Here is a 19,595-nt window from a genome sequence, read left to right as displayed (position 1 = left end):
GAGCAGCTGCACTTCATTGGCTGAATGTTTAATTGGTGCTAACATTTAAACATTGTTAGCTGTTTAAAGCTAACAAATGTTTAGCTTTAAACAGAGTCCATGTTTCAGCGAAACATGGACTCTGTTTAAAAGATTCATTTGGTTTTTTCATCTCGTTTTGTCAGTAGGAGAGAAACCAGTTTGGCTGGAAACTGAGGGTTAAAAAGTGTTTGTGTAGAAATACAAAGCAGAAAATGTTGAGTTTTCATACAGATGTTCTCATCCTAGTGGTTGAACGACTTCATATTTTTAGGGTCGACTACAACATGATAAAAGTAGAGTCGAGGTCGACTAGTTGCAGTGACGTCAGAGACGTAAGCGTCTAAGGCGCCAAATATACATCATAAAAGCCTCCAAGTTGCTTTAAAGCAACTTGGAGGCTTTATCATCTATATCCATGACAAATATTGATAAAAAAAAAAACGCTTTTACTAAGTCTGTTATGCAGAATTAAAAGAACAAGAAACAGAACATTATCCCGGACTTCTTCGCAAGCAGAGGAGAAAAGTCAGAAAACTTTTTTTTTCCCCCAAACACCGACTGATACTGATGATCTCTGGATAGCTGCACATATAGGAGTCAAATGATCACACTGACCACAATGGTGCTTCTGGAACATCACAAACCAAACTTATTATGAACGGAGCCCGTTTGGTTACAGTTGAATTCAGTGCTGCCACCTGCTGCTCCTTCGCCCCGATGCACAGCAGGAAGCTCCGCTGACTCAGCAGCAGCTCTCTGACTTTACGGGATGAACCGACATGCAGTCAGAGATTATCTGATAGAGGCAGAGATCCCCTCTATCAGATCCTCAGAGTGAAGCTTTAACTTCATTTCCAGATTTTGTCAAATAGTATTTTTATAAGAGCATAAAGCTGCCAGGTTAGAAGCTTCAATAAGCAGGGTGCTGCTGATCAGTTGGAGGGATGAAACAGCCCAGGTTGTGTCGCCTTGTCTCACATTACTCTGGTAGTCTTTTTATAAAGAATATTTTCTTGGCACTAGTTGCCTTTATTTGACAGCAGTCCGACAGGAAGGGGGCAGGGAGAGGGGAGCGAGGGAGAGAGGCATGGGCCCAGCGAACCGAGGACGGGAGTTGGTCTCTAGACTACGGCAGTCTACAGTCTCTATGGAGAACGCCGCGCTAACCAATGTACCACGCAGCGTCCATTCCAGTAGCCCAGTGGTTCTTAACCTGGGTTCGATCGAACCCAGGTTAAGAACCATTCCAGTAGCCCTTGCTGAAATTTTCAGTTTCTCTTTAGTAAATTATTTACATTTTTATACAATTTGAGCTGTCTGACGAACTCATCTAGTTTACTTTCTTTTTTCTTTTTCTTTTTTTTGGAAAAATCAGTTTTGTCACATGATTGTGACTAGTGGACTGGCCCCATAAAAAGTCATTGCAGAGTAAAGAGTCGAAGAGTGTACTGGTTAACTAGTTGGTACAACCCCTGATCTGCTGATCTTTTTGCAGGTTGAATCAATCAACTGCCTCCTCAAAGGATCTGTGATGACGAAGGCCTGTGAGGAGATCAAGCACTTTTACTCAGACCACAGTCAGCCAGGTACACATCCACCCTGTGACAGAGGAAATCACATGCTGCTTATTCCTTTAAAGCGTTTTTTCCTTTGGACAGAGTTCCGCCAGACTGAAGACTGGACCGCCCGCAGCCGCTATGTCATCCACAAGAACATCCAGGAGGATCCCTGGAACCTGCCCCACTCCATCAAGAACCTGGTGGAGAGCCTGCAGAGATTCGTGGACGGTGAGCAGAAGACGAGCTGCTGCTCTCATGTTCCCTCAGACTGTCAGCTGCTTCATCTCGCTTTCATTCTGCTCCCACAGACGGGAAAAACCAGCTTCTCCTGGCTCTGCTCAAATGTACAGGTTAGAGCTAAAATGTGTTCAGAACCACACTTCTATAGAATATGAATATTAGAGTGCACATGCTCTGTGGCATTAAAGGTTACAGTCCAGCTTCACCTTATTGTTGCTTCCATGTGCAGACACGTCTCTGCAGCTGCGGCGGGATGTGATCTTCTGCCAGGCGGCGGCCGGCGCCCTCTGCACGCTGGCGGAGCAGCTGCTGACGGCGTTACGCTCGCGCTTCAACAACGCTGGAGAGTACCAGGAGGACAGCAAGGAGACCAGCCGCAAGTGGCTGGAGCAGATATCCGTCATCGGTGTTCTGCTGCACTTCCAGTCCACACTGGCTCCACACCTAGTGAGTCCAGACGTTCATATTTTTGTTCCAGAAACCACCAACTCTGGGCCAGACGTTAGAAAGGTCTTATTCTTCTAAATGTGGCCCTGCACAAACCCAGTGAATTTTCCTAGATTAACAGAAAGTGGTGCATTATTGAAAAGAGAAATTGAAATTATACAAATCCTCAAATTATTTTATGTGAATACTTTTAAAAGGCCTTCAGTTTTCTTTTTGACTTAGATGTTCTGGATGGGTCGGGTTTTGACTAGTCCTGTTGGACTTCAGAGCTTTCATTCTGTCTGTCCTGTGGCAGAAAGCGGAGCGCACCATGCTGGAGGACACCAAGGCGGCGCTGCTGGACTTGGACAAAGTCACCGTGTTCTTCAGGCCGCTGGAAGACGAGTGTCTGGTCGCAAGTAAGAGACTCGATTCACAGAAACCGGCTTTCTGAAGCAACATTTACAATAATAAATTGTAGCTTTATTACAACTTATTGTAATATTGTTATTGTTCTACAATGACAATAACAATCTTTATTGTCATTATAGAACCATGCAATAAGTTACATGGATTATAATGAAATTGGTGAAAAATAGTACTACAGGGTATTTAATGCTCTTATGGCTACCAGGTATAAACTGTTGTTCAGTCTGTTAGTTGTTGCTTTTATGCTCCTGGATCTGCAGCCAGACGGCAGCAGATGGAACAAACTGTGACCAGGAACAAGCAGCTGTCCAGTTTGACCAGCGTTAGGTTAGAGATGGGCATTTATTGTGGAAAAATTCTTATAATCAATATTTTTTTACCATAATCTTTGTTATCACATTGGTACTTGAGAATATAAAGATAAAACTCAAAGTCCACATCGCCCATCCTTACTTTAAAGATGTGCTTTTAGATTGGATCAGAGGTATTGATCTGCAGATTTCACTGAATAAAGAATCCAAACTGGTACATTCTGACAGGATGCTCTGAGACACAATGCAATATTTACACTTTCTTACATATATATTCAAAACGATCATTTTAAATACTCATAAACACCTCCATCATTCAAAGGCTTTATGTGCCTTGTGGAAGAAATGTTCATTTTGCAGCATTAAGAGGTGAAGTAGTAGTTTGTGTGTTGGTAAACAGCTTGAGGTGAAAGCATTTATTTCACTGCACAGTTCTGCTTCCTGGTTGTTTAAAGTAACTATTGTTCTGATGTTTACGAACCGCCTGAGTGAAGCTGGGAATCTGGGCTGAGTTCTGCCTTTTAATAAATGCAGCCTCAGCGTTTACCGAAGGCGCCCGGCTTGCCGGAAACCAACAGCAGACGACTCGCCTTGCATCACTCGTCTTTTGAACGGCCTAGGCGTGGTCAGTGGAGATTGCAGTGGAAAAGGAAAAGCACTTCAGGCGCTTCCCATTTTAGCCAGCAATGTTGCAGATTAAGCATAAATTTACTCTTTATACTGAGCTACAGGGAGAAACTGAAACTGTTCTGGCATCAAACTCTAGACATCACAGGCATGCAGTTATCCATGATGCTTTAATATAAAAAGTGTTTTTGAAGAAGTTTCTTGACTGCTGCGCTGCAAGTACATGGTTTTCTGTGCTGTATTGATTTTTTTCTTAGTAGCTTCAACAGAAAGCTGGGAGCCATTGCTACTGACATGTCAGCCACAGATAACATGAGGCACCGTGTTCAGCCTGCAGCAGTGATTCCAATGACTTTAACCTGCTGGGTTTCTGCTTCTGACTCAGTGAAGGTCACCTTCTAATTGTCACAGAGGTCACAGAGTCACTCCTGGTAACATGTTAGCACAAGTCTCCAGTAGCTTCATTTCCATTATGATGTCGATGTTCTGCTAATGTTGAAGAAATACAGTTTCACAATATATAAGAAACGCAATTAAAATAATGTGAACAAGGCCTGCAGTAACATCCGGTTGTTGATCATGTGACTCATGTGAATCGAAAGTCTTTCCATTGCAGTTTTGTGAAGTAAATCAATTTCGAAACGGCCAAAAAAACACACACACACACCTCATCCTAGCACCAAAAGTTTTATCAAAAAATGTTTTTTTTTTAATAATTGGCATATTTCCATAAAGGAAATTTACTTTTGAAATGTTAAATTGTTCAGTTTTATGGTGAATTTTATGGAAATGCAGCTGTTGCTTTGAATTCATCCAGTCTTTTTCCATCAACAGTAAACATTACATGATCCAAACAAAACAAACATTTTCTAATCAGGCTAATTCAAACCTGTCCTGGGTTGGACCTATTTTAAGACAGCAAAATATAATTAAAGATTCATGTCACACACACACACACACACACTGAATTAATGTGAGGAGAAATAAATGGAAATGTATGCTACAGAAAACAGATTCTCCACAGCAGTGTTTACATGAAATATGTTCATGTCTTTGTTTCATCCATTGTTTCATCTGGGAATTAAAACCTTGTGAATATCATAGCCTGTAACAATGACATCTCATTACCTTCCCCCCACTGTCTCTGTGTTGCAGACACACCTGTGTGCTACCAGGTGGAGGGCAGCCGCCAGGCCCTGAGGGTCACCATGTTCCTGGACAGCTGTCATTTCAGTGAGCTGCCCAGTCGGCTGCAGAATGGAGGCAGCCTGAAGCTCCACACAGTCCTGTTCTCCAGAGGTAAGGTGGGCTGGGTGGGCAGATTAAAGGGACATTTCTTAAAATTAGACTGACACATCGCTGTCAACAGCAGCAGGAACATTTCCATTCTAAATCTGATTTTACCACTTTATAATACATGTGATATTTTATTACACTGGCATAAATTTCACAGCTTGCTGGTAACATCATCCAGTTTCCTCTGACATAACTCATAGTAAACATGAACATCCTCAAAGCTCACAGCTGGAGAAATACAACATAGAGAAACATCATGAGAAAACAAGTTAAACACATTATAGATTAAAAAAATCAAAAAACACAGTGGAAAACTATTATTTCTCTTTCTCCTTTTGAGGTTGTACAACTTCCAAAGCTAATGACCAGACATAGAAATAAACTAAATCATCCTTAGTCATCTTCGTTCCCAAACCTTTGCTCAATAAACATGTGGGTTTGTGTTTTTCCCCTCCTATATTTCTCCAGATAAACACAAATTGGCAAAGATTGAATAAAAGCAATTTGTGTAACAAAAGATGTACTTACGATTTGAGACGCACTGATCCACTTTTTTCACTTCTGATACCAACATCTGAGGTTTAGTATCGGCTGATATCGATCCAATACAGAAAATCAGCTGAATTTAAAAAACAAAACAAAAAAAAAAAACGGAAACTGACTAAGAACAAAAGGTTGACATAAAAATAAACTACAACAAACTTCTTTTCAAATGGTTCAGAAAGAGCTATTAGGATTTCTAAATATAATGTAAAGTAAATAATAAAGCATGACATCACTTAGAGCATAAAGCATAGATCTAGACTGAATAGATTTGGAGCATTGTTACTGATACTGATCTAGAATTGTTTTCAATATCGGATATTGATATCGTATCGGTGAATCTGTATTTATGGTCAAACATTCTACACACATTTACCAGAAAAACCAACAAAGTGTATTTGATCCCTTTCAACCTGAAGATACATCCATATTTTTAGTAACTATAATTTAGAAAACCCTAAAAGCCATCTTGGTGAGACAAACCTCACATGAAGAAGCCATCTGAAATGGAAACCATTCATATACATTACAGCTCGACTTTAAATCATTTAAAAAGCATCTTCCTCTCACACGTTCATCTGCTGATGGCTTCAGTCGTTTAATGGGTTTAGATTGAAGCTCTTTATCGGACGCCTCCACCTCCCAACTCTCCTGCTCTCCTTTTAGTTCTCCATCAGTGTCGATCAGAAGACATTCAGTCTGCAAAACAGCCATTCATTTTCCATATGGAAGTGCTAGCTGCAGCTCTAATCCAATCAAACAGCTCTGATTCTTCATGAGCTTCAAAGTGCAAAACAGCCCAGAGTCTCTGAGCAGGACACCACAGTGGGTAAACATCGCCACCTGCTGGAAAACAGACCTCACTGCAAGTTACGGGGAAGTCCGGAGCACCTTGGGGTTACAGCAGCAGATATTTCTATTTTTGTTTTTTTGTTTTTTTGTTTTTGCTTAAAAAGTAAAAAAAAAAATGATGGCTTATTTCTAGCCTTTATGTGCCTTTTTTAATTATCAGTGTCCCTGAAGTAGCATTGTTAAAAACCTGGATGCTTTGTTTCTCAGCACTGGAGCGTCCAGACGGCGTCTCCCTGCAGGACAACGTGGACATGGAGGAGTTCCAGCAGCGCATCAACGCTGTGTCCCTAGAGAAGGTCAAGGCCTACTACCGCAGACTCAGGTACACTCGGCTCAGATCACTCTGACGGAGCTCACTGTGATGATGGAGCTCACTCTGANTCTGCTTCTGACTCAGTGAAGGTCACCTTTTAATTGTCACAGAGTCACTCCTGGTAACATGTTAGCACAAGTCTCCAGTAGCTTCATTTCCATTACGATGTCGATGTTCTGCTAATGTTGAAGAAATACAGTTTCACAATATATAAGAAACGCAATTAAAACAATGTTAACAAGGCCTGCAGTAACATCCGGTTGTTGATCATGTGAATCGAAAGTCTTTCCATTGCAGTTTTGTGAAGTAAATCAATTTCGAAACTGTCAAGGTGGGTCTTAATTTCTGAGCCCACATGCAGAAACTCACAGAGGCAGGATAAAAGTTTAGATGTTTTATTGACAAAGATCAAAGTGGTCAAAAACACCCGCAGTCGTGAAGCTGCAGCGGGAAGACTGGTACGGCTGCACACAAAAGGAGAGTGGAGGTGAGTTTAATGGTTGTAGGAAAACAGGCTACTGGTATGGGTTCAGTGCTTACTTGTAGTAATTTGTTCAGGTCAGGGGAGAGGTCCGGTACCAGGTTGCGGTTTGAAGTGGGGGCTGACTCGGAGAGGGATGAGGGACGGACAGACTCGAGAGAGAGACTCCAAGAGCTTCGGGGCGGGCTCCAGCGACCGGTGAGTATAGCTCCCAGCGTCGTGGACGGAATTCCCTCAGGGTTTGAGAACGGGAAGTCTCCGGGAAAACTTGAAGATGTCCTGGAAGGAGTCACAAAACAGGTAAGGGTTTGAAGGCTACTAGAAACGATCTCAAAGAGACAAACAGTAGAGAGGCTGGAGGTACCACAATAGGTAAAACACTCTGGCGGTGAAGTGCAGGAGTCTGCCGCTTAAATACTCCTTTGATGATGATTCGAGCCAGGTGCATCCAGCAGGAACCTACTGACACACCCACCACGGAAAAGTGGCTCCTGGTGCCCTCTGATGCTCAGAGCTGAAAAGGAAGAAAAACCCGACCTGGTACCCAACAGTACCCCCCCTCAATGACCGCCACCAGGCGGTCCTGAAGAGCTAGACGACGAGGAACAAAAATCAGAGATAAGAGAGGGATCCAGAATGAACGATCTGGGAACTCGCATACGGTCCTCAGGGCCGAAACCCTCCCAGTCCACCAAATACTGCCAGCCCCGCCCACGCCGGCGGGACTCCACAATCCGACGGACGGTGTAGGCAGGGTGACCATCAATGTCACGAGGGGGCGGGGGCTCAATAGGGGGGCACAATGGGCTGGAGTGGACCGGCTTGACCTGGGAGACGTGGACGGTAGGGTGAATACGGAGAGAAGCAGGCAGACGTAGACGGACTGCAGACGGACCCACAATCCTTTCCACCACATAAGGACCAATGAAACGAGGGGCCAATTTTCTAGAAACAGACTTCAGTGGGATATCTCTCGTGTAGAGCCAGATCTCCTTGCCTGGTTTATAAGTGGGTGCAACTCTCCTCTTGCGGTCTGCCCAGCGACGGTTCTGTTCAGCAGTGCGGTTAAGGGCAGCAACCGTCTTACTCCAAATAGCTTTACACCGACGGATGTGATGCTGGACCGAGGTAACTGTGATGTCCTTCTCATCCACCGCAAACAGAGGGGGTTGGTAGCCTAAAGAAACCTCAAAAGGGGACAACCCAGTAGCAGCAGAGATGTGAGCATACTCCACCCAAGGTAGGTAAGAGCTCCAGTCGGTCGGGTTGGATGAGGTGAGACATCTTAGAGTGGCCTCCAACTCCTGGTTCATGCGCTCCACTTGGCCGTTTGACTGGGGATGATAACCAGAGGTTAGAGACACCTTGGCCTCCAGGGCCGAACAGAAATGCTTCCAAACCTGGGCTGAAAACTGGGGACCCCGGTCAGAAGGAATCTCTTGGGGAATCCCATGCAACCTGAACACATGTTTAACCAACAGTTGGGCAGTTTGGAAAGCAGAAGGCAACTTTAACGGGATCAAATGCAGGCCTTGGAAAACCGATCAATAATGGTGAAAATGGTGTTCATTCCTTTAGAAGTGGGGAGTCCAGTAACAAAGTCTATGGCAATGTGTGACCAGGGGCGTCTTGGTGTGGGTAGTGGTTGAAGCAGACCGGATGGAGACTGATGGGAAGGCTTATTTCGGGCACAAATGGTACAGGCTAATACGTTTGTATTAAAGACGTCCTTAAAGACGGACGGCCACCAAAAATGACGGTTGACTAAGGCAGTAGTACGGCTGATGCCAGGATGGGCTGAAAATTTAGAGGAATGTAACCAGTCAATTACTCGAGCCCGCATGGTGGAGGGAACAAAAATTCTGTTGGGAGGTCCCGTGCCAGGGTCCGGCTCAGATTGTTGGGCCTGCCTCACCAAGTCCTCAATCTCCCAAGTAACCGTGGCCACCGAACAGCTCGGAGGGAGGATGGGTGCAGGGGTCTTCTCCGAGTCATCAGGGGAGAACAGCTGGGACAGCGCATCCGGCTTGATGTTTTTAGATCCTGGATGAAAAGAGATGGACAAATTAAAACGAGAGAAAAACAAGGACCACCGGGATTGGCGGGGGTTCAATCTCCTAGCAGACTGGAGGTACGCCAAGTTCTTATGATCTGTTCACACGGTGACGGGGTGTTCAGCACCCTCTAGCCAGTGTCTCCACTCCTCCAAAGCTAATTTAATAGCTAGCAGTTCACGATCTCCTACGTCATAATTTCTCTCCGCCGGGGACAATCTGCGGGAAAAAAAGGCGCAGGGATGGGTCTTATGATCCTGGTCAGAGTGTTGGGAGAGCACTGCTCCAACACCGGAGTCCGATGCGTCTACCTCTAAAATGAACTGTTTTGTAGGGTCTGGCTGGATCAGAATGGGAGCATTGGCAAAAAGGGTCTTTAACCGATTAAAGGCAGCGTCAGCCTCATGTGACCAAGTGTAAGGGATTTTAGTAGAGGTTAAGGCTGTTAGGGGCTGAGCGGTCTGGCTGTAGTTACGGATAAACCTACGGTAGAAATTGGCAAAGCCCAGGAACCTCTGAAGCTGTCTTCTGGTTTCTGGGGTGGGCCACTCTAGGACTGCCTTAATCTTTTCTTCTGTGGGTCTAATCTGTCCGCCCTCGAGAATGTAGCCCAAGAATGAGACAGATGGTTGGTGAAACTCACACTTCTCGGCTTTCACGAACAGTTTGTTCTCTAGGAGACGCTGGAGGACATGTTTCTTATGCTCTGGTAGGTTCTTGGAATAAATCAGAATGTCATCAAGGTAAACAAAGACGAATACATTTAGAAAATCCCTCAACACGTCATTTACAAGGGCCTGAAAAAATGCTGGGGCGTTTGTCAAACCAAATGGCATCACCAAATACTCAAATTGATCCAATGGTGTCTTGAACGCCGTTTTCCATTCATCGCCCTCTCTGATACGGAGCAGGTGGTAGGCGTTTCTCAAATCGAGTTTAGTAAAGACTGTGGCCCCATGTACAGGTTCGAACGCAGAGGATTACAGGGGCAAAGGATACTTATTTTTGACTGTTATTTGGTTCAATCCTCTGTAATCGATACAAGGTCTTAATGTGCCGTCTTTCTTCCCAACAAAGAAAAACCCCGCTCCAAGAGGGGAAGAAGAGGGTCTGATTATGCCGGCGGCCACGGACTCCTGCAAGTACTTTTCCATAGTCTCTCTCTCGGGTCTAGAGATATTGTAAAGGCGACTATTAGGCAGGGGAGCGCCTGGCAACAGATCAATGGCACAGTCGTATGGCCTGTGAGGGGGCAAGGACAACGCTTTAGTCTTGCTGAAAACTTGAGCTAGATCATGGTAATCGCTGGGTACTTTGGAGAGGTCAGGGGGGGTCTGCCTCAGTGCAACCTGTTGTCTGGGGAGTCAGAAGGACGGCAGAGCGGAGGCAGGATGAATGGCAACCTTGGGACCAAGAGTCTATATGCCTGTCGGACCAGTTAATGCTAGGGTTGTGGGACTGAAGCCATTCAAACCCGAGAACCAAAGAAGAATTAGCAGAGGGAAAAACATAAAACGAAATTGACTCGGTGTGGTTGCCAGAGACTGTCAGTTGCAAGTCCTTGGTTCTGTGTGTTATCTGGGGCAGCGCCCTACCATCGAGAGCAGAGACACGAAGGGGTGATGGTAGAGGTAAGGTCTCAATGCCCATTTCTTGACAAAATTCGGCATCCAACAAATTACGCTCGCAGCCAGAATCGACCAAGGCTGACATGGTTGAACACCGATTCTTTATCAAAAGGGAGGTGGGAATCAACAGGCGAGGTGACTCAGTGACAAGTTGATGGTCCGCTAGCTCCCTCGCTCTCTCTAGCGGACCTTGGCTTTTAACAGCGTGGGGCATTGTGTGATTAGATGTCCTGCTTCGCCACAATAGAGACAGAGCCTGGCTCGCATCCTACGTTGTCTCTCTTCTGGGGTTAGCCTAGTTAGACCAATCTGCATGGGTTCTGGTTCAGACAGATTTGACGGAGTTTCTACTGGAGGAACTCGGCTATGGACTGAAAGTTCTGACTGGTGGGTTCCTGCTGCCCCTCTCCTTAGCTCGGGCTCGAATTCTATTATGTAGCCGGATGGACAGTCTAATTAAGTCCTCCAAAGTCTTAGACTCGTCTAAGGTTGCTAGTTCATCTTTGATTTGGTCACTTAGCGCATTTATGTACACACTCTTGAGGGCTGAACTATTCCAACCTGAAGCCGCCGCCTGGATGCGGAAATCAATAGAGAAATCTGCAACAGATCTTTGCTCTTGTCTCGTCTTTAACAAATCTTGGGAGCTCAGACCCTTGTCAATGTCCTGATTAAATGCTAGTTTGAACTCGGATAAAAACTCTTCATATGTGCAGTTAAAGTCAGTAGAAGAAGAAAACCTCACTTCAGCCCAATCCAAGGCACGGTCTGACAAATGTGCAATTATATAAGAGATCTTGGTTGAATCCAGAGCAAATCTATGGGGTGAGTGATTAAATTGGATGTTACACTGCATTAGAAATCCCCTAAATCTTTGGGGATCCCCATCAAACCTGGGAGGACTGGGCAGATGACAGTCAGAAAATGTGGACTGGACCGGGGCCTCTGAGACGGATTCTGGAGCTGAAAGATTCTCTGGGGCTGGATCTAGAGTTGAGGAGGCAGCTGAGGTCTGTGGAAAACGAGATCGAAGGAAACTGGTTAGTTCGGCTAGCTGGCGGTTGGTCTCCGCCTGACAGTTACCCAGTTCCTGGAGAGCCGCTTCATGGTTCTGAATAGAGTCCTGCTGTTGTTGAAGCATTCTGCGAATGGTTTCTGCTTGGCTCTCAGTCTGGCCAGAGTGTTCTGTCAAGGTGGGTCTTAATTTCTGAGCCCACATGCAGAAACTCACAGAGGCAGGATAAAAGTTTAGATGTTTTATTGACAAAGATCAAAGTTGTCAAAAACACCCGCAGTCGTGAAGCTGCTCTGATGGTCAGAGCTGAAAAGGAAGAAAAACCCGACCTGGTACCCAACAGAAACGGCCAAAAAAAAACACACACACCTCATCCTAGCACCAAAACTTTTATCAAAAAATGTTTTTTTTTAATAATTGGCATATTTCCATAAAGGAAATTTACTTTTGAAATGTTAAATTGTNGAGCTCTGAATAAAACATTACATGAATTCCCAGAACCTGACTCCTAACCAGGGGCGCAACTACATATTATTCAGGTGGATGCAAAAACATAAATCCCGCCGCCCCCCAGACGAACACACGTGTTTACATGTGTGCGAGGTGAAGGAGCGTGGTGAAGTGCATGCGAAGGCCCCATCGGCGCGCTGCCCCCTCCACACAGGGTTTTGACGCCCCCTCTGTTGCAGCGCCCCTATCATGCATGCGCTGCATACATCACTTTTTGCGCCACTGCTCCTAACGCAGCATCAGGATTAGATAAACATGAAGCTGATAGTCTCTCTATTTTCTACCTGACTCAGACAAACAAGAGTCATTTTCTATCTGCTTCTAACTCCAGTGTGTGTTTCCACAGGGCTTTCTATCTGGAGAAGTCCAACCTCCCTACTGACTCCAACTCCACTGCGATGAAAATAGACCAGGTAAATCTACACATTCACTGCTGTACAGTACAATCTGTCATCAACAGTCAACTTTTATATCATGTTGTGACTGAATATAAATAAATGCAAGCACAGATACTGGGCCTTGAAGTTAAAGACCTTCAGCCGAGCATTTCCAAAGTAAGAGGAACGATTTGTCTTCCTGTCCCCATGGAAACCACCTACACCCCCACTAGCTTATCAAGACCTCCTAATTAACTCTGACTAACCTGAGCGCATCAGCATGCTGCTCCGATTTAATTCCAGCCTGACCTCTAGTGTCCCACACTGACTGTAGCTCAAATCAAATCTGTAGAGGATAGTCTTAATTTAATGTAGAGCATTTGTATTTACATGTTTTTATTTTTATTCTTTAAAAAATCTCAGGAATAAACCTCTGTTAAATATGATGATTTTTGTTAACAATCCACATATTTATTGTTGCTCCATCTTACAAGTCAGTTACTGCACAGCAGTCTGTATGGGAATCTGTAAGTTTGGGTTTTTGTTACAATGATTCTGATTTTTGTTTTTCATCAGCTTTGATTGGCTCCGCTGCCATTTTGCTCTTTTTTGTGTGATATTGTAGTTTTCATCTTATTAACCTAGTAACAATTTTGAGTTTATTTTTACTTTTAAGGAAGGAATCAATGTTGTAATCTTTTACATAATTAATCTTTCCTCAAGCTTTCTGAAGGTCTTGGAAAGTTTTTGATCAAGACTTTGACTACTTTTTGGATCATTTCAGTACATCTAAAGCAGCAGTTACAGTCATGGTAAAATGAAAAAAACACCTGATTTAAACCTTGAAGGACGGATACAGACAATCCTCTGAACACCAGTCAAACCAGCTGTTTGGGTTCTGGACCAAATCTACAACAAATCTTCTTATAGGAACGTAAAAGAAAGAAATACAATTTGGTCCAGCTCCTCATAAAAATGTGTTTAATATTCATAAGCACAGGGATTTTAAATGATGCAGTTGCATTATTCTTATCTAAAAACATTGTTAGAAGCGTTGTATGGTGAAATATTAATGACACAATAAATATTTAAGGCTGCTTGTGTCATTTTTTTTGCAGCAGTAGCACCACATGGGCCTGTCTGTTGGCCAGAAATCGATCGATATATATTTATGTCTGACTGCACTTCAAAATATCACAGAAAGTGTTTTCACTGACAAGAACTGTAGGAAAAGCTGCTGAAACACACAACATGGCAGCAGCTGGAGCTGATTGCAAAACCAGTCCAGGAGGATGTTTGGCATGATAAAATTCATTCTCAAGAGATCAGGAATGGATTTATTTTAAAGAACAGTGCTTTGATTTGGATGGTTGGATTGGCAGTTTTACATATCTGGGATTTTTGTTTGAACTGAATTTTTTGGTAAATGTCCATTTTGGACACTTCACCAAAAAGTCACTGACAAGAAAAAGAAAAAACAACAGCCAAAGAAAAATGTTTGACCTCCAGAGAGCTTGAAGAACGTTTGATCAACAAAGAAGTGGCTCTTAGGTAATAAAGCCTTTATTACCTAAGAGCCACTTCTTTGTTGTGTCCGAGCTTTTGCACAGAACGATATCTGTAAAGAAAGCAGTTCCAACATTGAGTTGTAGTCAAATGACTTGCCAAGATGGCCTCCAGGTGAGACGTTATTGTGTCGCTCTTTGACCCTTGTTTCTCTTTCACAGCTGCTCAGACCCCTAAACACCCTGGATGACCTCTGTCGGCTGATGCAGTCGTACGTCAACGTGCGTCCGAGCGCGCAGGGCCACCCGTCGGGCGTCAGCGTGCTGTGTGTGTCCTCTGAACTGTGTAACCGGCTGGGAGCCTGCCACATCACCATGTGTGGCACCGGCATGCAGAGGTCAGGCTGCTGCTGCTGTTGTGTTTCTGATACTGCATGGTTCTAATATTTTTACAACAGCCTGCAGACAGTGATACGTAGAGAAACCCTGAGCATCTGCTGCTCTGTCTGAATCTGTGTGAATCCATCCTCAGATTACGGAGATTAAAGTCTGACCTCATGTTGCTTTCAGATGTACCCTGAATGTGACCCTGGAGAAGGCGATGATCCTGGCCAGGAACCACGGCCTCCTGCCGCGCTGCATCATGCAGACCATGGACATAATGAGGAAGCAGGTGAACCCCAGACAGGATTTAAGGAGTCATTATGAACTCTTGCAATAAAATTTCTAATTATAATTAGGAATAAAGCTGCAAAAGTTTTATGAAATGTTTAGATTTGTTTCTTTCCTAGATAACACACTGCAAAACATAAAATCTTGCCAAGTCTTTTTTTCTAGTTTCTTGTTCAAATATGTTAATACACTTGAAATAAGACAAAACTAACTTAAAAGTAAGTTTTCATCAAGATAAATGTGCTTGTTGTAAGTGAATAATTCTTAAGTCTGGATGAAACGTCCTAGTTTCACTTTAACAAGAATAATGTCCTGTTATAAGTGAAAACACTTATTTGAATGACTTAAATTATTGAATATTTCTGGAACTTTCCTGATTATGTTTCCCAAACAAACCAGGTACTTTACTCATGTTCAGTTGTTACTTTCTAGAACTTGTCAACCACTTTCCTGGGATAAAATGAATGAAAATTATTTTTTTTACTTTACTGGTTACTTTCCTGAACTTGGGAGCTACTCTCTCCAACATTTCAAGGGTCGTCTCAGAAGCTTTCTGAACACAGTTCTTGTTTTCCCACAACTTACCCGGCACTGCACCGTCCACAAGTCATTAAGCAGGTTTTTTTTTCTTTTTTAGACCTTCAAGAAATGAACGAAAGTTACTTATCCCAAACTTTTTTCCAGAACTTCCAAAGTGCTTTCATGGAATTTAAAATCTACTTTCCCAAAACGTTTCCATTGTCTTTCATTAACTTTAATGAAACATACTATTTATTTTTCTAGAAGTTACACTGAACTTTAATGGAGCATATTAAGGTACTTTCCCTGAACTTACAGGATACTTTTAATATTTTAGGTTAATATTATTTAAATATTGAATAAATTGTTCTGTTTTGGTACATTTTTTCAACCAGTACAGAGTGATATTAGGAAATATAAAATGCTGTACCCTGAGGTTTTTCATGTGTTATTTCTTTGGTTCTATCAGGGAGCAAGAGTGGAGCTGTCTGCTAAAAACCTGAAGGTGATGGACCAGATGCCGCCATCAGCTCCAAAGTAGGCCAACACCGCACAGTTCCACGTTATGCAATCATCAGCCCATAATACCCATATATGGTCATCTGAAAGCTCCTTCCTCTTTTTACAGGCTCTTCAAGTTGTGTTTGCCGCCCTCAGATGGAGAACTGTGAGAGAATCTTCTCACATGGACGTGAATGCAGAAGTGGACGACATTAGGAGAGGATGAGTTTAATTCTCATCCCTTCCTCTCAGTTTGATGCTGCCAGTAAAACAAGGACCAACCCGTACAAGCTAAGAAAGACGGTTCAGACAAATGAGACAAGGGACAACGGACCGACTAAAGCCAGACTCCTGCGGCCAGAGAGCCACAAACTGGCCACATATACTTTGAGATTTTCCTGGACAGTATTACTACATCGGCCGTCTTCTGACATGAAGCTTACTTTACTTATTTAGAAGACGATGTTCTCATGGATCAGCTTGTGTTGTTAACTGAATTAACCAAACTACCTGTGTTTGACCAACGTCTTAAATAACAATCTTTTACCCACTTTGCCTTGGACTGCAAACTCTGGAAAGCGTGCTCTGGCGTTCCCCAGGGCTCAGAGTTTGGACCACAAGTCAAGAAGAACATTTTAACTGGTAGATACAGAAAGTCCAAAAGGCAGACTGAGAGATGGAAGTAGGGACTAAGGAGCCTGATGATAAAAAATGATGGGAGGAGGGGGCTGTTTTGAATTTTTTTCCCAGCCTGTTGCATGTGGTGACTGTGCAATTACTGTAGGTTTAGTTTAAGTACTGTATTGCTGCACAAAATGAAGGATAGCTATTTATTGTGTCCAGAAGGAGCGTTTTTATCGCTTACTTACTCGATATCAGGTATTAAAGAGTCTAAAAGCATTCCAGCCTACGTATTGATCAGTATTTAAAGACCAATGGCATGCCATTTCACTTGTTTGTTTTTTGTTTTTAGATTTACCTGCTTGTGTTTCATTTTATTTAATTGTGTGGAATTCAATTATGTCAGTAATTGTTTCATTGATAATCAGGGCATTTAAGGGATGGAGTAACTAAAGCTAGCTAATGCAAATCAGGTCAAAATGTAAACAAAGGCACCAAGTCACAACGTTAAGTACTGAATCACTTAAAATATTAATATATTAATTAATCCAAATGTTGAAAGTTTACCTTGTGTTTTCTGAAATCTGACTTTTAAATTGGCTCTTTGTTTGCTGTAGGTGTTCTGATAGAAATACAGTGATTGGTCCATTCAGTGTTACACAAAGTACTGTAATCAGTTTGAGGATAACAAAAACAAACAAAAGGGATTGTTTTGAGGATTGAAACACAGTAACAGTTTACTGGAGATTTTATTTTCTTGTAAATAATACGTAACATTGTCAGAGCAGAAGATTGTGCAGGCATTACAGAATAATGCTATAAATCGTATTGGATTATTTTTATGGAAGTAATATAGTATATGAAACATATTTTGTATTGGTGACTGTGCATTTGAAGAGATGCTGCCTGCCTGTTTCCAGCATCGCCGAATCTTCAGCTTTTGTTTTTTGGTTGTTAAAAATGTTCTTCATCCAGAACCTCCTATGATTTGCTGCATTCTTTACGCTGGTTTCTGTTTACAGCCTGGTTCCATATTGGCATGTTGTTATAATCTCACCTTTTTACCTGGAGCTTAACTCATCCATCAGTTTACATGATCAGATGTGGAGATATTTGTATCAACATATTTTCCTGTATGATCTCTGCTCTGTACCTGAGTAAAAACCATTCAGTGATCTTAAAGCGGTGTCTGTTAGCCCTGCAGGTTGCTAATGAGTGTAGCAAGTTGGTATATCTGGATAAACTATTGTCTAATTCTGGTGTTTTCTTTTGTATATATACTTCTGCAATTTTATGTTTGTTGAAAATAACTGTACAAAGATATTCTTTTTGTTGAATCTTTCTAAAATTATTGTAAATGGAATCTTAACAAGTTAGTAAATAAAATGTTCTCGTCATGACAGTTTGTCTTTTCTGGTGGAGCTCTGTCTCCGTTTTTCTTCAGTGTGTCCCACCCATTAATGTGTTGCCTTTAAACTAATACCCATTACTGAACTCTGAAGGGAATCAGGATCGCTACATCTCTGCACTTACTATATGATGGTGAGTGAGTGCTGCTGGCCTGTGACGTGGTTTCTTCTTTCACCTCTTCTGCTAAAGCATTCTCTATTCTCCCTGTCGATATTTTACATTATATGTTTAAAGTAGGTTAGCAGCAGATTGTTTATCAGTGGGATGTCTTTGTAAGACTGACTTTTGTTCTCCTTGTTAAATAGTACTCTTTCCATTCTATTATTTGTGGTTTTAATACCACAGATTCAATGGATTTGATTGGGATTTATTTTTGTAGATCGACAAAAAGTAGCACATAGGAGGAGAAAAAAGGAGAAAAAACTGATATGCTTTTCAGTTGTTTTTTCACAAATCTGAAAAGTGTGCCATTTGTGATCATCTTTCTTAACTCTAATTCCCATAAACAGCATCCGTTTGCCTCCTGAATGTCACATTACTAACAAATTGATTAATCTCATTAAAGGGTGTCAGCGTGTCATTAAAAAGTCTTGAATTCACACATCTAANTTTTTTTTTAATAATTGGCATATTTCCATAAAGGAAATTTACTTTTGAAATGTTAAATTGTTCAGTTTTATGGTGAATTTTATGGAAATGCAGCTGTTGCTTTGAATTCATCCAGTCTTTTTCCATCAACAGTAAACATTACATGATCCAAACAAAACAAACATTTTCTAATCAGGCTAATTCAAACCTGTCCTGGGTTGGACCTATTTTAAGACAGCAAAATATAATTAAAGATTCATGTCACACACACACACACACACACTGAATTAATGTGAGGAGAAATAAATGGAAATGTATGCTACAGAAAACAGATTCTCCACAGCAGTGTTTACATGAAATATGTTCATGTCTTTGTTTCATCCATTGTTTCATCTGGGAATTAAAACCTTGTGAATATCATAGCCTGTAACAATGACATCTCATTACCTTCCCCCCACTGTCTCTGTGTTGCAGACACACCTGTGTGCTACCAGGTGGAGGGCAGCCGCCAGGCCCTGAGGGTCACCATGTTCCTGGACAGCTGTCATTTCAGTGAGCTGCCCAGTCGGCTGCAGAATGGAGGCAGCCTGAAGCTCCACACAGTCCTGTTCTCCAGAGGTAAGGTGGGCTGGGTGGGCAGATTAAAGGGACATTTCTTAAAATTAGACTGACACATTGCTGTCAACAGCAGCAGGAACATTTCCATTCTAAATCTGATTTTACCACTTTATAATACATGTGATATTTTATTACACTGGCATAAATTTCACAGCTTGCTGGTAACATCATCCAGTTTCCTCTGACATAACTCATAGTAAACATGAACATCCTCAAAGCTCACAGCTGGAGAAATACAACATAGAGAAACATCATGAGAAAACAAGTTAAACACATTATAGATTAAAAAAATCAAAAAACACAGTGGAAAACTATTATTTCTCTTTCTCCTTTTGAGGTTGTACAACTTCCAAAGCTAATGACCAGACATAGAAATAAACTAAATCATCCTTAGTCATCTTCGTTCCCAAACCTTTGCTCAATAAACATGTGGGTTTGTGTTTTTCCCCTCCTATATTTCTCCAGATAAACACAAATTG

At 42.4% G+C, this 19,595-nt stretch overlaps 1 protein-coding gene across 1 annotated transcript in view; it reads left to right on the top strand.

The window, feature by feature from the left end:
* The window catches only part of prex1 (phosphatidylinositol-3,4,5-trisphosphate-dependent Rac exchange factor 1), a 152,403-nt gene extending 134,501 nt beyond the window's left edge, over positions 1-17,902 (top strand). The window contains exons 29-40 of the mRNA XM_007540835.2: positions 1,517-1,607; positions 1,680-1,808; positions 1,889-1,930; positions 2,050-2,267; positions 2,563-2,665; positions 4,769-4,912; positions 6,512-6,626; positions 12,652-12,718; positions 14,410-14,585; positions 14,758-14,860; positions 15,848-15,915; positions 16,007-17,902. Of these exons, the coding sequence (XP_007540897.1) occupies positions 1,517-1,607; positions 1,680-1,808; positions 1,889-1,930; positions 2,050-2,267; positions 2,563-2,665; positions 4,769-4,912; positions 6,512-6,626; positions 12,652-12,718; positions 14,410-14,585; positions 14,758-14,860; positions 15,848-15,915; positions 16,007-16,049 (1,299 nt within the window). The 3' untranslated portion in view covers positions 16,050-17,902. The remainder of the gene's footprint in view (positions 1-1,516; positions 1,608-1,679; positions 1,809-1,888; positions 1,931-2,049; positions 2,268-2,562; positions 2,666-4,768; positions 4,913-6,511; positions 6,627-12,651; positions 12,719-14,409; positions 14,586-14,757; positions 14,861-15,847; positions 15,916-16,006) is intronic.
* Positions 17,903-19,595: the final 1,693 nt, after the last annotated feature.

Source organism: Poecilia formosa, unplaced genomic scaffold (genome assembly GCF_000485575.1).
Source record: "Poecilia formosa unplaced genomic scaffold, Poecilia_formosa-5.1.2 Scaffold564, whole genome shotgun sequence".
Lineage (NCBI taxonomy): Eukaryota > Metazoa > Chordata > Actinopteri > Cyprinodontiformes > Poeciliidae > Poecilia > Poecilia formosa.
Note: the sequence above shows the minus strand (reverse complement) of the source record. Positions and strands in the feature narration are given on the sequence as shown.